The 15,269-nt window shown below is 35.9% G+C and overlaps 6 protein-coding genes and 2 pseudogenes across 8 annotated transcripts; all 8 read left to right on the forward strand.

Moving 5' to 3' along the window:
- Positions 1-313: 313 nt before the first annotated feature.
- On the forward strand, positions 314-1,869 carry sra-18 (Serpentine receptor class alpha-18; the record flags this gene model as incomplete). Its single annotated transcript, NM_060813.1, has 5 exons — positions 314-565; positions 909-1,054; positions 1,108-1,377; positions 1,423-1,624; positions 1,717-1,869. The coding sequence occupies 5 exons, from the start codon at positions 314-316 to the stop codon at positions 1,867-1,869; spliced, it is 1,023 nt and encodes a 340-aa protein (NP_493214.1).
- Positions 1,870-2,550: 681 nt separating this feature from the next.
- Positions 2,551-4,079, forward strand: sra-19 (annotated as a pseudogene). Its single transcript has 5 exons — positions 2,551-2,768; positions 2,944-3,089; positions 3,135-3,404; positions 3,459-3,654; positions 3,927-4,079. Coding segments are annotated over exons 1-5 (983 nt in total).
- A 623-nt stretch (positions 4,080-4,702) lies between these two features.
- sra-20 (Serpentine receptor class alpha-20) lies at positions 4,703-6,359 on the forward strand (the record flags this gene model as incomplete). Its single annotated transcript, NM_060815.1, has 5 exons — positions 4,703-4,957; positions 5,382-5,527; positions 5,574-5,843; positions 5,894-6,089; positions 6,207-6,359. 5 exons carry the CDS (start codon positions 4,703-4,705, stop codon positions 6,357-6,359), a joined length of 1,020 nt encoding a protein of 339 aa, NP_493216.1.
- Positions 6,360-7,048: 689 nt separating this feature from the next.
- F28C12.8 lies at positions 7,049-7,345 on the forward strand (annotated as a pseudogene). Its single transcript has one exon. A coding segment is annotated over exon 1 (297 nt).
- Positions 7,346-7,574: 229 nt separating this feature from the next.
- sra-21 (Serpentine receptor class alpha-21) lies at positions 7,575-9,176 on the forward strand (the record flags this gene model as incomplete). Its single annotated transcript, NM_060816.3, has 5 exons — positions 7,575-7,829; positions 8,264-8,409; positions 8,457-8,726; positions 8,781-8,976; positions 9,024-9,176. 5 exons carry the CDS (start codon positions 7,575-7,577, stop codon positions 9,174-9,176), a joined length of 1,020 nt encoding a protein of 339 aa, NP_493217.1.
- Positions 9,177-9,583: 407 nt separating this feature from the next.
- sra-22 (Serpentine receptor class alpha-22) lies at positions 9,584-11,031 on the forward strand (the record flags this gene model as incomplete). Its single annotated transcript, NM_060817.2, has 5 exons — positions 9,584-9,838; positions 9,886-10,031; positions 10,081-10,350; positions 10,628-10,823; positions 10,879-11,031. The coding sequence occupies 5 exons, from the start codon at positions 9,584-9,586 to the stop codon at positions 11,029-11,031; spliced, it is 1,020 nt and encodes a 339-aa protein (NP_493218.2).
- A 548-nt stretch (positions 11,032-11,579) lies between these two features.
- On the forward strand, positions 11,580-12,872 carry sra-23 (Serpentine receptor class alpha-23; the record flags this gene model as incomplete). The annotated part of the gene is made up of 5 exons (NM_060818.1): positions 11,580-11,834; positions 11,973-12,118; positions 12,162-12,431; positions 12,479-12,674; positions 12,717-12,872. The coding sequence occupies 5 exons, from the start codon at positions 11,580-11,582 to the stop codon at positions 12,870-12,872; spliced, it is 1,023 nt and encodes a 340-aa protein (NP_493219.1).
- Positions 12,873-13,241: 369 nt separating this feature from the next.
- sra-24 (Serpentine receptor class alpha-24) lies at positions 13,242-15,128 on the forward strand (the record flags this gene model as incomplete). The annotated part of the gene is made up of 5 exons (NM_060819.2): positions 13,242-13,496; positions 13,828-13,973; positions 14,016-14,285; positions 14,350-14,545; positions 14,976-15,128. The coding sequence occupies 5 exons, from the start codon at positions 13,242-13,244 to the stop codon at positions 15,126-15,128; spliced, it is 1,020 nt and encodes a 339-aa protein (NP_493220.2).
- Positions 15,129-15,269: the final 141 nt, after the last annotated feature.

Below are 15,269 nucleotides of genomic sequence, written 5' to 3' on the forward strand. Positions count from 1 at the left end.
ACGAAGAAAGAAAAGGATGAGAAAAATATTTTCCGGAAGAATAATGTTTCACATCAATAACTTCAAACTATGATTTTACCATCGGGAAGTTCTTCTGACATTATTTTCACTCTTCATCTCTCCCAAGTGGCTCGTCGTCACAGTCTATTCATTAGAATAATTTGGGAAAGTCCCATGGGAAGGACTTTCCATAGACTCTCATCGCGTAATATGTAGACCAATATTTTAGACCATCAAGACCATTATTATTTTGATCGCTCGATTCTGAAAATATTATTCAAAATACGCTTCTCTTCTCATTAACAAACCAGAAATGAACAAAACCGCTGAAGAGCTTGACAGTAGAAATTGTGCTTCGGAAAGTCTCACCAATGCATTAATCTCTATTACTATGAAATTCAACTTTATATTCATTATAACAGTAGTTCTAATCAGTTACTGTTTTACTTGGCTAGCAATTCAAGCTCTTTGGAAGCATAATATATTCTCAAATTCAACGCGGCTAATTTTAATTGTGTGTTTGCTGAATTCAGTCGTCCACCAGACAACGATGCTGGAGACGCGGGTTTGTCTAGCTTTTTAAGCCGTTTTTATAAAATCGCGCTTTCCCGGGGTTCTACATGTAGAGTAGTTCAAGCAAAAATGGAGGCTGTGTGATTTCAGTTTGTAGAAATATATGGATTTTCAACTGAAAAGTTGGGATTGAAAATGCTGTCACTGAAATTAACGACAGTGGCTAATTTTGAACATATTACAAACTAATTTCAGTATTGCTTTAAAATAGTTAGGGTCAATCTTTAAGAAATTAAGTTCAACTTCAAATATGGCAAGTAATAATTATTTTGCAATAGTGCTTGACATAACCATATTTTCTAGACAACTGCTTAATTATAAAATTTCTGTTTCAGATTACTCAGGCATACCGGAGCGTCGTGTATGACTCAGAACCTTGTAAACTACTGTTTCGCTCATCAGATTGTGTTTTTGAACTATACTTATACTACCCCACAGGCTATTTCTCCACTTATTCAGTTTTCTCACTCACTTTTGATAGGTTAGATTTGTTCTACTAACTATATGTACAGTCCACAAATTCTTAACCTTTAGGTTAATATCCCACTATAAATCGAGATACTACCACATGCATCAATACTTTATCGCAACGTCACTGCTAGTCCTTCAGCTTCTTCTCACCATGTTTTCATTTTACATTGTATTCTACGGAGTCTCGTTAGCTGGTTATGTACCAATGTGCAATTTTCGTCCGGAACTGACAGTGTACTACGGCGCAATTAACAATGTGCGCACTGGAGTCATGGTTTCTTGTATTATTGTTACTATGTTTGTGTACTACGTTTGCGTGAAGTCAGAGAAACAGTGAGTATCCTATAGGTACCAAATGAATTTTTGACAAAGTTTCAGAATCCAAAAGTGCAGCTATTCTCCTGGAGAGCGATATTCCGCATATGAAAATGTTACAACATCCCAATCAATATGTATATCAATTGTTCTCCAGTTCTCATGCATCATGATATCTTCATTTGGATCCAATTTGCTTATACATATCACAAGCAAAACAACTGTGTCAGAGGAGGTTTTTTACGCAATTGTTTCATTTCTTCCGGTAAGTTGTTAACATTTATATTAAAATGTTAATTTAGATACCTATTGTAATAGGTGAGTATCAATAAAGCTCTTGAGTTATAAAATTTCCAGGGAGTAACCTACGCGAATCTATGCCTTCCGCTTGTTATCTACTTCAAAACAAAGTTGACAACTCGAAATAGGAAAAATCGAATTGCGGTGATGACTTCAATGTACGGAGATGCCGGAGAGCATATTGATCGGCTCAAAAGGAGCTGGGAATAATTTCTGTTTAATTTGAAATTTCATATCTCTATAAAATTTTAGCTAGTATTATTTTGACGTCTTACAAAATAAAATAAAATAATTTAATTATAAGGTAACTAAAAAGGGTTGCCGATTTGCCAAAAAAAGAAATTTGCCGAAAATGTTCAATTCCGGCAATGTGCCGATTTGCCGATTTGTCGTTTGCCGGATATCTATTTGCCGGAAGTGTTTAGAGGGATTTTTGTGCTTCTATGAAATTTTTTTCCCATTTTCTTATACATATTTTCATAAAATTTGCTTCATTTTCAAAATAGATGCAGATACATTAATAGGATGCGTACAATTTTGCCGATTAAAATCGGAATTCTGAAATTTCCTGAAAAAATTCCGGCAATTTCAACTCCGGCAATTTGGCGATTTGCCCGAAATTGTGAAAAAAAACAGTGAATATAGTGCATCCACATCCATCAAACTAGGCTAATTAAATCTAGTGAGATTATCCTGATGTTACAATATGCACGTTATTTTGACATGATAAAAAGTTACTCATCTCCCAAGTGGGGCTCGACGTCAAGGTTTTATTTATTAGAAGCATGAGGAAACTAGACACTTATCACAGGAGAAGCAATTTTCGCACCACAGATGATTATAATAAGTGATCATTTCATTCTTGTATTATTTTTCACAACAGAACCAGCTATGAACAAAACCGCCGAAGAGCTTCTTGACAGTAGGAAGTGTGCTTCTGAAGGCCTCACCAATGCCTTGACTTCTTTTATGATGAAAATGAATTTTTCTTTTATTGTCACAGTAATTCTAATTAGCTATTGTTGTTCTTGGCTAGCAATTCAAGCCTGATAAATTTTATATGTATCAAAAAAGTCTATAAATGTGTTAGTCAACAACACGTTTAAAAGGTGAAGCTAAAAGTTGCCGGAATTTAAGTCATATCGGGACTAGCTACATATATGATCTATTAAAAAGTCGTGAATCGATATTCACTGCCCAATTTTGAAGGTTGGGTAGGTCATGACTTTTTAGTTATCTTGGGAATCTTCAGTTTGTTCTTTCTTAACTTCAAATCTGTTTCAGATCCGTCAGATATACCGAAGCATTGTTTATGCAGCTGAACCTTGCAAACTACTATACCTCTCATCAGATTGCGTTTTTGAACTGCATTTCTATTACCTCACTAACTATTTCTCCACGTATTCAGTATTTTCACTCACTTTTGACAGGTTATCTCTTGTTTATGGTAATGATTTAAATTTATTTTGTTTCAGATTGATATCACACTACAAATCAAAATTCTACCACATCAATCAATACTTTATCGCTATATCTCTCCTAGTTTTTCAGCTTTTTCTTACATTATTATCGTTTTACATTGCATTCTACGGGGTTCCTTTAGCAGGTTACATACCAATGTGCACATATCACCCTGCATTATCTGTTTACTATAGTACGATTAACAATGTGCGTACTGGAGTTATGGTTTCTTGTATTATTGTTACCATATTTGTGTATTACTTAAGTGTGAATTTAGAGAAGCGGTAAGTATTCTTGATATTGCCCTTCTTGTATTGTGTATGCTAAAGAAGTTTTAGAATCCAAAAAACCAGTTATTCCCCTGGAGAACGATATTCTGCATACGAAAACGTTACAACATCCAAATCAGTATGCATTTTAATTGTTCTTCAATTCTCATGCATTATGATATCGTCATTTGGAGTGAATTTGCTTATGATGAGTGAAAAATCAATGTCAGAGAAAGTGTTCCACACAATTGTTCCGTTTCTACCGGTGAGTTTGTGTGAAAAACTTATGAGCAATATTGAACTCTAATCGGCATTTCACATAGACTTCTAACTCAGCATTTGCTTTGACGATACTTTTTGGCTCACGAAATATTTTGCCGTGAGGGCGTTACCCGCAGCCACGACTGTTTAAACTTTCACACCTATAAACTTGTAAGGTTATTTATTGCATTAGCTCTAGATTCTAAAATTGTCTAGGTTTGGAAATGAGGAATCACATCGTTTCAATTTAGCCATCAACTTCAAATTCATTTTCAGGGTGTAACCTATGCAAATTTATGTCTTCCTCTTGTCATCTTTATCCAGACAACACTAACAATTCGGACTAGGAAAATGCGAATTGCAGTAATGACATCAATGTATGGAGATGTCAAAGATCATATGAATCGGCTCAAGAAAAGCTGGGAATAATGATAATTTTAATGTAAACGGAATGCCGTATTATGCAAAAAATACTATGAGTAACTGAGAATTTCGATTTTTATTTCGTTAATTTTAACTGATGTGTCATAATTGTGTTCTTATTGCATATAACATTAAACATAACAATTCAATGATGTAAGAGATGACTGAAAAGTACTAAAGTTCAATAGAACCGATGTTCTGATTTTTTAAAAATCTGTTCCCAGACGGTGTCGCCTGTGGGAATTTTTCATAAGTGCGTTGAAATAGTCCAACATAATCGAATTTCATGAATAATAATCTTTAAAAAACATATAGATTTTTCAAAATGTTTAGTTGTGCAGTGTCAAATTTTCAATGCCGTCAAGTTTTTCAAGTTGAGGCCCCTTAACGGCCACTGCATCTTTATTCCAACTTCCTTTCTCACTTTAGAGTATCATCTTCAATTTATTAAAATCTAACTTCTTAGAATGATAATGAATGATGTCTATGATGCATCAGTCCCAAGTGGTTGGACGCCAAAATCCAGTTCTTATTGTCAGAATCCCACATTCTGTCTTCTTATACTAAAAATATTTACGCATATCTACTTTTCTTTCTATACCATTATTTCCAGTTCATTCTTTAAAAACATGAACAAAACCGCCGAAGAGCTTGTCGAAAGCTTAAGATGCGCTTCCGAAGGTTTAACCAATGCTTTAACCTCGATCACTGTGAAAGTCAGCTTTGTATTTCTTGCGACAGTTATTCTCCTAAGCTATTATTTTGCTGTGCTGGCAATCCGGGCTCTTTGGAACAATAATATATTCTCAAATTCAACAAGACTAATTTTAATTGTGTGTTTGTTGAATTCGGTTGTCCACCAGTCTACAATGATGGAGATACGGGTTGGTTTTTGCTATTGATGAAAAAAAAAGTTTATTGATTTTAAAAGAAGTTAGCGATTGGTTCATAGACCAATATTAACGGCACAAAAACGTAACAATTCCATTGAGAGGGGGAAAAAGAGTTAATGGGAAAACATATCAGCTTCCAATAATTTAAAGAAATCCCACTTAAAATCATGGTCGGTGTAGTAAAATCCAACATTTTCTTGCATAATTTGATCCCCATCGGGAGTGCGCGGCAATCGAAAATTACCGGCCACTCGGCAGTTTCGGCAATTGCCGGTTTTGGGGAATTTTCGGCAATAGGGAATTCGGCAATTGCCGGAATTGCCAGAGTGACGAACGGCAATTGCCGCGCAACACCTGATCACCATATTTATGGCCCATCCTATTAACTTTTAAGAAGCTAAAGCCCCAATTCCAGATCCGCCAGGTATACCGAAGTTTTGTTTATTCCTCCGAACCTTGCCGCCTACCCTTCCACTTCACAGACTGTGAAGTCGAACTTTATTTCTACTACCTCACAAACTATTTCTCCACGTATTCAGTGTTCTCTCTCACTTTTGACAGGTTTAGATTGCCCCATCCACATTCCCATAAATGTTTCCGATTTCAGACTAATATCCTACTTTTTTCCAAAGTGCTACATTTCTTATCCGTACCAAGTCTCTATCTCTCTTCTTATTATCCAACTTGTTTTCACACTCGGTACGTATTATTTCGGATTATATGGAGTTCCAAAACTTGGCTATGTGCCAATTTGCAACTATGCCCCAAGACTAGCAACTAACTTTGTGAAAATCAATGATTTCCGCACCACGATCATGGTTTTCTGCATTATAGTCACTATATTCATATATTACTTAAATGTTAAGTCAGAGAAGCAGTGAGTATTCTAGATATAACTTATGTTATAAAATGTATACAAACTTTTAGAATCAAGCGAACGAGCTATTCGCTTGGAGAACAATATCTGGCGCGCGAAAATGTTGCGACATCTCAATCAGTGTGCATATTAATTGTTCTCCAGTTCGTCTGCATTTCGGTGTCCTCGTTTGGCGTTAATTATATCAAATCAATCAAAAGCACGCTTTCTGATGAGGAGTACAACAAGATCGCTCCGTTTGTTGTGGTGAGTTGTTTTTCTGATTTATGTACCAAGGCGCGTGAAATATCTACATAATTATTGATTACCTCCAAACTCCCACAACTATCAATCCTCCTTCTTTATTTTATCATTAAATTTCAGGGAGTAACCTACGCGAATCTATGCCTTCCACTTGTCATCTACTTCAAGACAAAATTAACAATTCGAAAGAGGAGGATTCGAATTGGAGTTATGACGTCAGTCTATGGAGATGTCGGAGAGCATATCAATCGGCTGAAGAAAAGCTGGGAATAATGGTAATGAAATTTTGAGTCTGGCTAATAAATTGTGTTTCACAAATTTTCCACTGTTCTACTGTTTTCAAGTTTTTAGACAATGTGAAAAATCCCATTACAGCCTTTATTGAATCATAATAATAATAATTTTAAAATCTGATGTTACAAACAAGGATGGATTTCACCCGTAAAATTAAAAAAAACGGGTGAGCGGGTCACCCGTCACCCGCAAAAACGCCCAAAAACGGGTGAACGGGTGATAAAACACGGGTGCGATTTTTTTTTCTTTAAAAACTTTTCAAATAACTTTTTCGACAAAAACATACTAGTTCGAGCACTAACTATCCATTTATCGAACAAACAACAAAATAATGAACGAAAGATAACAAAACAACTAATTCAAGAAAGTATTTCAACTTTTTTATCCTTTGATTTCCATGAAATTGATGTTAATTTTCGTTTAAAAAAAATTGTCGTTCACCCGTTTCCGAGACCACGGGTGAGCGAGTCACCCGTCACTCGTGAAAATGCCCAAAAACGGGTGAACGGGTGAAACGGGTCACGGGTGAATCCATCCCTGGTTACAAACAGAAAATTATGATATTAATTACTCATAATTCCCAAGTGACTCGACGTCAATTTATATTAATTTCTTGCTTTTCCATACGATCATCAAGTTTATCACTTGATTCTTAATTTTTTTCTTGAAAACTAGTCAGCGAAAAATTAACAGATCTGTTAAAAAGATCACAGTATGCACTGACCTATATTACTATCAAATGTCACACCGCAACTGTTATTCTAATCAGATTCTCTTGGCTAGCGGTTCAAGATCTTTGAATTAATAATATATGCTTAAATTCAACGCGACTCATTTTAATTATGTGTTTGCTGAATTCAGTCGTCTATCAGACAATGGAGATTCGGGCCGGTTTTTGTAATTGCCTTCAAGTAAAGCTTTCGAATTTTTCTTATCGTGATGAGCCATTATCAAACTCGATACATATTCAATTAAGCTTTAATGCTCTCGAAGAACAATTGATCAATTGAACTCATTGTATTGATAATCAGAATTGAGTCAGAAACTTTGTTGACTGCGAGTAATTTGATGTGTTGTCTGATTAGAGCAGAAACCACACATCTGCTCACAGAATTGGCTTTTTGAGCTTTCATTAGCTTTAATTATTATCAGATTCCTAAAGTATTTTTCATTTTATTATCTATTCAAAGCGAAATGAGTCAGCTCACTGCTGAAGAGCTTGACAGTCAGAAATGCGCCTCTGAAGGTCTCACCAGTGTTTTGACATCTATTACCATGAAATTTAACTTTTTATTCATTACAACAGTTATTTTACTCAGTTATTGCTTTACTTGGCTAGCTATCCGAGCTCTTTGGAAGAATAATATATTCTCAAATTCAACGCGGCTAATTTTAATTGCATGTTTGCTGAATTCAGTTGTCCATCAGACTACGATGCTGGAGTCACGGGTTGGTTTTGTTTTGTATCACATGTGCGGGCAGCTTTTACAGCAGGGGTGTGAGGCAAATTTGCCGAATTTGCAGTTTGGCGAGCACGGCAAATTTCGAACTTTGCCGCACTCATCAAAAATTTTATAATATGTACAATTTTGACGACAACTATTGATTTTGTCCCCTAAAATTTAATTAAATGACACAAAATTTAGTTTTTTCAAATTCTGAAGCAGACACACTACACGGAGAAGAGAGAAACGAGAGATTTTGAGAAACAAGATGTGTATCGAGAATTCAGTAGTTTTGGTGCTTCCAAAAAACATCATTATCAAATTTTTCGGAGTTTGTTAATCACGGCAACTCTGCCGAATTTGCCGAAATTCTGGGATTTGCCGCACACCCCTATTTCCTTAAAAACGTTGCCAATGAGTGTCTAAAGTTTGTTTCAGATGCGTCAAACTTACCGAAGCTTTGTTTTTGCATCCGAACCTTGCAATCTATTATATCGCTCATCCGATTGTGTCTTTGAACTTCATTCCTATTACCTCACTGGCTATTTCTCCACTTATTCAGTTTGCTCTCTCGCTTTTGACAGGTTAGATTTTCATTTTATCGCCATGTTTCAAATTTATTGGGTTTAAGATTGGTATCACACTACAAATCAAAATTCTACCACACGCATCAATACTTCATCGCAGTATCTCTGCTAGTCCTTCAGCTTCTTCTCACACTCGTATCGTTTTATATTGCATATTATGGAGTCCATCTTGCAGGTTATGTGCCAGTGTGCATTCATTATCCAAGATTAGCTGTACACTATAGCACAGTTAACACTGTTCGCACTGTAGTCATGGTTTGCTGCCTTGTAGTCACAGGGTTTATATACTATCTTAGCGTAAAGTCAGAGAAACAGTAAGTGCGCTAAAGTTTAATATTCTTTTAAATAAAAAAAAAATTTTGTTTCAGAATCCAAAAAAGCAGTTATTCCCCTGGAAAACGATATACTGCATACGAAAATGTTACAACATCCCAATCAGTGTGCATTTTGATTGTTCTCAAGCTTTTCTGTAATATGCTATCGTCAATTGGAATCAATTTGCTTCTGCTGATGGGAGAAGTTGTGTCAGAGGGAACATTTGTTCTAGTAGCTTTGTTCCTACCGGTGAAAAAGTTTTGTCGCTAAGCATGTTAAAATTTTCTTATTTTCAGGGAGTGACCTACGCGAATCTATGCCTTCCGCTTGTCATCTACTTCAAAACAAAACTAATAATTCGAAATAGGAAATTTCGAATCGCAGTAATGACATCAATGTATGGTGATGCCGGAGAGCATATTGATCGACTGAAGAAGAGTTGGGAGTAATGATATTAAAAAACTGTTAATTTGTGTTCCAAATAAATTCGGCAGATTTGCCGTACACCTCCACTCTGGACTGTTATTGAAAGTTTTACGGGTGTCTGAAAAGCCGAAAATACGTTTCAGCAGTTTCTCATGATAATTGTTCTAAATTTTGTGTAACTACGAACAGTAACATAATAGTATCAGCAACATTTGATGTCACGAGCAGAAAGTTATTTTGACATTTTTTACTCATCACTCCCAAGAGGGGCGGCGTCAAAGTCTATTCATTAGACGCATCAAGCAAGAACTGCCTTTTGTAGACACTTACCGCATGATATTTACCGTCAACGCTATCATTAATTTCATCCTTTGGATCTGAAAATATTATTCAAAATACGCTTATTCTTCTCTTTAACTACACTCACAAAATGAACAAAACCGCCGAAGACCTGCTCGACAGTTTGAAGTGTGCTTCAAAAGATCTTTCCAGTGCTCTGACCTCTGTTACAATTAAGTTTAACTGTATATTCATTTCAACAATTGTTTTAATCAGTTATTGTTTTATTTTGCTAGCAATTCAAGCTCTTTTGAGGCATAATATATTTTCAAATTCCACAAGGCTAATTTTAATAGTGTGCTTGTTGAATTCAGTGGTCCACCAGACAACGATGATGGAGACGCGGGTTAGACTTACCACAACTGTTTAAAAAACTTACACTAAGAATTTCAGGTGCGTCAAATTTACCGAAGCTTCCTTTTTGCATCCGATCCTTGCAAACTACTATATCGCTCATCCGACTGTGTCGTTGACCTCTATTTCTTTTTCCTCACTGGATATTTCTCCACCTATTCAGTTTTTTCTCTCACTTCTGACAGGTTAGCGTTTTATTTTTTATGATCATGCTTCAAATTTATTGGGTTTAAGATTGGTATCACACTACAAATCAAAATTCTACCACACGCATCAATACTTTATCGCGATTTCTCTGCTAGTCATCCAGCTTCTGCTCACACTCGTATCATTCTACATCGCATTCTATGGAGTCTCGTTAGCTGGTTATGTGTCAGTGTGCATTCAGTATCCGAAAGCAGCTGTGCAATATGGCACAATCAACACCGTTCGCACTATGGTCATGGTTTGCTGTCTTATAGTCACGGGGTTTACATATTATCTAAGCGTGAAGTCAGAGAAACAGTAAGTGCTTCAGCGATACTTATTGGAGGAGTGTAACCTGTTGTAACCTTGCTCTACCTTGCTACGACTGACAGACATAGCAACATGTTTTAAACGTAGTGTGTTTCATGTGTTTTTTGCATGCAAAACTAATTTTCAACTTGTCCGTAGGGGTGCAAGACTATATATACAGTTTGAAATATTTTTGCACCAAATTTTTAAAAACTTGACTAATTACAGTTGCCTTATTACCTATCAAGCAATATAGATCTCAATTCAATAATGTGTTTTATTTCAGAATCCAAAAAATCAGTTATTCTCCTGGAGAGCGATATTCTGCATACGAGAATATTACAACATCCCAATCAGTGTGTATTTTCATTATTCTTCAGCTTTCATGCGTTATGCTAACGTCAATCGGAATGAATTTGCTTCTGATGATGGGAGAAGCAATGTCAGAAGGAACATTCACCACGATTGCATTGTTCCTACCGGTGAGATTTTTTTTACAAATCAAGTGTCTTCATATAAATATTTACGAATTTTCAGGGCATAACCTACGCTAACTTATGTCTTCCACTTGTCATCTACTTCAAGACAAAGCTTACTATTCGAAATCGAAAATTTCGAATTGCAGTCATGACATCCATGTATGGAGATGCCGGAGAGCATATTGCTCGGCTGAAGAAGAGTTGGGAATAATGATAAAACGTGTTCAATTTTATTTTTGATACTAACTTGTACTCAGAAAGTTGTACTACGTTTATGACAGAAGGCGAGGCAAGACGATTTTTCTGTTTTTTTGTTGAGTTAATTGTCTACCGAAATTATTGTAAAAAACCTGAATGTTTCTATTAATTTTTATTTGCTAACATTAAAGCTACCTTATTAGAGGTTCTTATTGGTTCTTATTTTTCAGACCGTTGTGCTCTAATTTTTTTCAATTTAGTTTTATTTTTTCTCAAGTTAAAATAAATTGTTTACTGTCCGTTTTTGTGCATTGAATAAAAGTAACTATAAAATTTGATCTTACAAACAGAAAGTTATTCTGATATTCTGACTTGACACAACCTTACTCATCACTCCCAAGTGACCCGCCATCAAGGTCTATTCATTAGAAGAATCTCAGAACTTTTCTGATTTGTAGACACTTACCCCGTGATATGTAATTTTCACTACCGTTGATCACTTGGTTTTGAGAATAGCTTTTAAAGAACGCTTTTTCTTCCGTTTTTAAAAACACTCACAAAATGAACAAAACCGCCGAAGAGCTGCTCGACAGTTTAAAGTGTGCTTCAGACGGTCTAGCCAGTGCTCTGACCTCTGTTACACTTAAATTTAACTGTGCATTCATTTCAACAATTGTTCTAATCAGTTACTGTTTTTCTTGGCTAGCAATTCAAGCTCTTTGGAATAATAATATATTCTCAAATTCAACAAGACTAATTTTAATAGTGTGTTTGCTGAATTCAGTCGTTCATCAGACGACGGTGATGGAGACACGGGTTTGTTTTGTTTTTTTTTCAATCTCAGCTGTTGAAATCTTTTTTTAAAACATGATAAGGTAAAATTGTTTGAGATTGAAACATACATTTTTACAGAGCTTCAGACTTCTTTTTAACTATTTATAAATTAGATTTCAGATCACCCAGATATACCGAAGCATCGTGTTTGCCTCAGAACCTTGCGAGATATTATTCCGCTCATCAGAGTGTGAAATTGAACTGTACTTCTATTACCTCACAAACTACTTTTCCACGTATTCAGTTTTCTCTCTCACGTTTGACAGGTTAGATTGGTCTTTCACGCGCATAGAATTCATAGAGTTTTAGATTGATATCTCACTACAAGTCAAAATACTACCACATGCATCAATACTTTATTGCGATATCCCTGCTAGTCCTCCAGTTTCTTCTCGCAATCTTATCATTTTATATTGCATACCATGGAGTCCCACTAGCTGGTTATGTGCCAATGTGCAACTACTACCCAAAAATGGCGGTACACCATATCACTATTAACGACGTACGCACGGTAGTTATGGTATCATGCATTATAGTCACGGGGTTCGCATACTATCTTAGTGTAAAGTCAGAGAAACAGTGAGTGCGCTAAAGTTTACAACTCTTCTAAATATGTTTTGTCTTAGAATCCAGAAATGCAGTTATTCCCCTGGAGAACGATATTCTGCATATGAGAATGTTACAACATCGCAATCAGTGTGCATATTAATTGTTCTTCAATTCTCATGCACCATGATATCGTCATTCGGAGTGAATCTGCTCTTGATGATGCAAGAAGCAGTGTCAGAGGAAACATTCACAAAAGTTGGTGCGTTCCTTCCGGTGAGTCGATTGTTTTTTTACTTTCCATATTCCGATTTTCAGGGAGTAGCCTACGCGAATCTATGCCTTCCACTTGCCATCTACTTCAAGACAAAACTAACTATTCAAAACAGGAAATTACGAATTGCAGTAATGATATCAATGTATGGAGATGTCGGAGAACATATTGCTCGGCTGAAGAAGAGTTGGGAATATTGATAATTTTAATGTTCTAAATTTACTGATGAATTGCTTATTGTCAACAACTTCAAATTTGATATTACAAAACAGGCAGTCATTGTGACTTGACACTCCTTACTTGTAAGATTTTTTTAAAGTACGCTTCTTCTTCTTCCTTTCTTAAAAACAAATACGTAATGAACAAAACCGTGTTTGGTAACCAAACTACTTTTCCATTTTTTGTGCGATTTGCCTGAAGCCCGATACTCAGCACTCCCAAGTGACTCGCCGCCAAAGCTCATTCGTTAGAAGCACTCAGTCTGTGTAATTATCAAAATACCTTCCTTGTTTTCTCGCTTCTCCTTTTCATTTTATTCTAATATACTCTATTTGCCCAACTAAGAACGAATGAACAAAACTGCTGAAGAGATCGTCGAGAGCCGAAGATGCGCTTCCGAAGGTCTCACCAATGCATTGACCTCGATTACAGTGAAAATGAGCTCTGTACTCGTTGTGACAGTAATCCTCCTAAGCTACTATTTTGCTCGGTTGGCAATTCGAACTCTTTGGAAAAATAATATATTTTCAAATTCAACAAGGCTTATTCTGCTCGTTTGTTTATTGAATTCAATAATTCATCAGACAACGATGTTGGAAATACGGGTTAGTTTTGGTTTTTATGTAAAAAAAGGTTCTTCGCTTTTTGTGATCACATGCTTATCAGAAGATGATTAGAGCTTATTCTTTTCTGATTATCAGTTGAGAGGTGTTTATGTTATGCCTTAAAACTGATTAAGCAGAGCATATTATTAGACACGTATTAAATTTTACTGACTTTTTAGTTAGTAACACGGTGGATGTTTAGCCTGCGCTGGGTCGTTTTTGGGGGATCCCGAAAGAAGACAATAGCACTGTGATTATTGTTTTACAATAGTAAATTATCAGCTCACTCAATGAACCGAATTTCTGAAAATTTCGTTATTCCAAAATTCAGATCCGCCAGATATACCGAAGTATAGTTTTTGCATCCGAGCCTTGCCGCTTACCATTCCACTTCACGGAATGTGAAGTTGAACTATTTGTATACTACCTGACCACATATTTCTCGACCTACTCAGTATTTTCATTGGCTTTTGACAGGTTTAACCACTATTTCAGCACTTCCATATCTTCTGATTTCAGACTGATATCTTGCTACACTCCAAAATACTACCTATCTCATCAGTACTACGTCTCCATTTTCCTGCTTTTCATCCAACTCATTTTCACACTCGGCACGTATTATGTTGGATTATATGGAGTTCCACCACTTGGCTATGAACCATTTTGCAATTATGCCCCAAAACTCGCAACTAATTTCGTGAAAATCAATGATTTTCGCACTCTGATCATGGGTATCTGCATTATAGTCACTGTATTTGTCTACTACCTCAGCGTGAAGTCCGAGAAACAGTGAGTTGTTTTTGAATACTGGAAAGTTTACGATGTTTCCTGTTTGAGGTCTCTGAAATTTCAGAATCCAGCAGACTAGTTATTCACCTGGAGAACGATACATAGCTTATGAGAATGTTGCGGCATCTCAATCAGTGTGTATATTGATTGTTCTACAGTTCGCCTGCATTCTGATTTCTTCACTTGGCGTTAATTATTTGAGAATATTCAAAAGTACATTGTCGGATGAGGAGTACAATAAACTTGCTCCATTTTTCGTGGTGAGTTTATGTATATGAGTATTGTTGAATCCTTGTATCGTAGTTTTAGAACTAGTAGTGTAAAATTATTGTAACAAGACAAAAATCATAGGAACTCAAAAATATATGTACCTCAAGAACAGGCGTTGGATTGCCCAAAATTCGGAAACAGGTAGTCTTTTAGACGTCTTCCGAATTCCGATAAAAATTTGCCAGCCTCACTGACTTTAAAAGACCAAATTCTATATTGAAACTTCTCAAAAAACTCTAAATTTTCTAATGGCGAAAAATAAAAAAAATTCTAATGGCGGTTCAACTTTTTTATGTTCAATCTCGACAACTTAGTACATATGTATAACAGTTTTATTCAATAGGTAATCAAACTCAATTATCTATTATTTCTTGGAGCAGCACTCCTCTCAAATTTAACTTAACATAATTCAATTTTCAGGGAGTGACCTATGCGAATCTATGCCTTCCACTTGTCATTCACTGCAAAACAAAACTGACAATTCGAAATAGGAAACTTCGGATTGGAGTGATGACGTCAATGTATGGAGATGTTGGAGAGCATATCAATCGGCTTAAGAAGAGCTGGGAATAATGATAATTACACTATTAATTCTGTGAAACTTTTGAATAATCGGAATTTCCCAAAACTTCATCTGACAGTTCTCAGATAAATCGAACCACGCAGGCGCCGCTCCAAACCACGCAGGCAACGCGTACAAACCACGCTCAAGAA

This window comes from Caenorhabditis elegans, chromosome I (assembly GCF_000002985.6).
Source record: "Caenorhabditis elegans chromosome I".
Classification (NCBI taxonomy): Eukaryota; Metazoa; Nematoda; class Chromadorea; order Rhabditida; family Rhabditidae; genus Caenorhabditis; species Caenorhabditis elegans.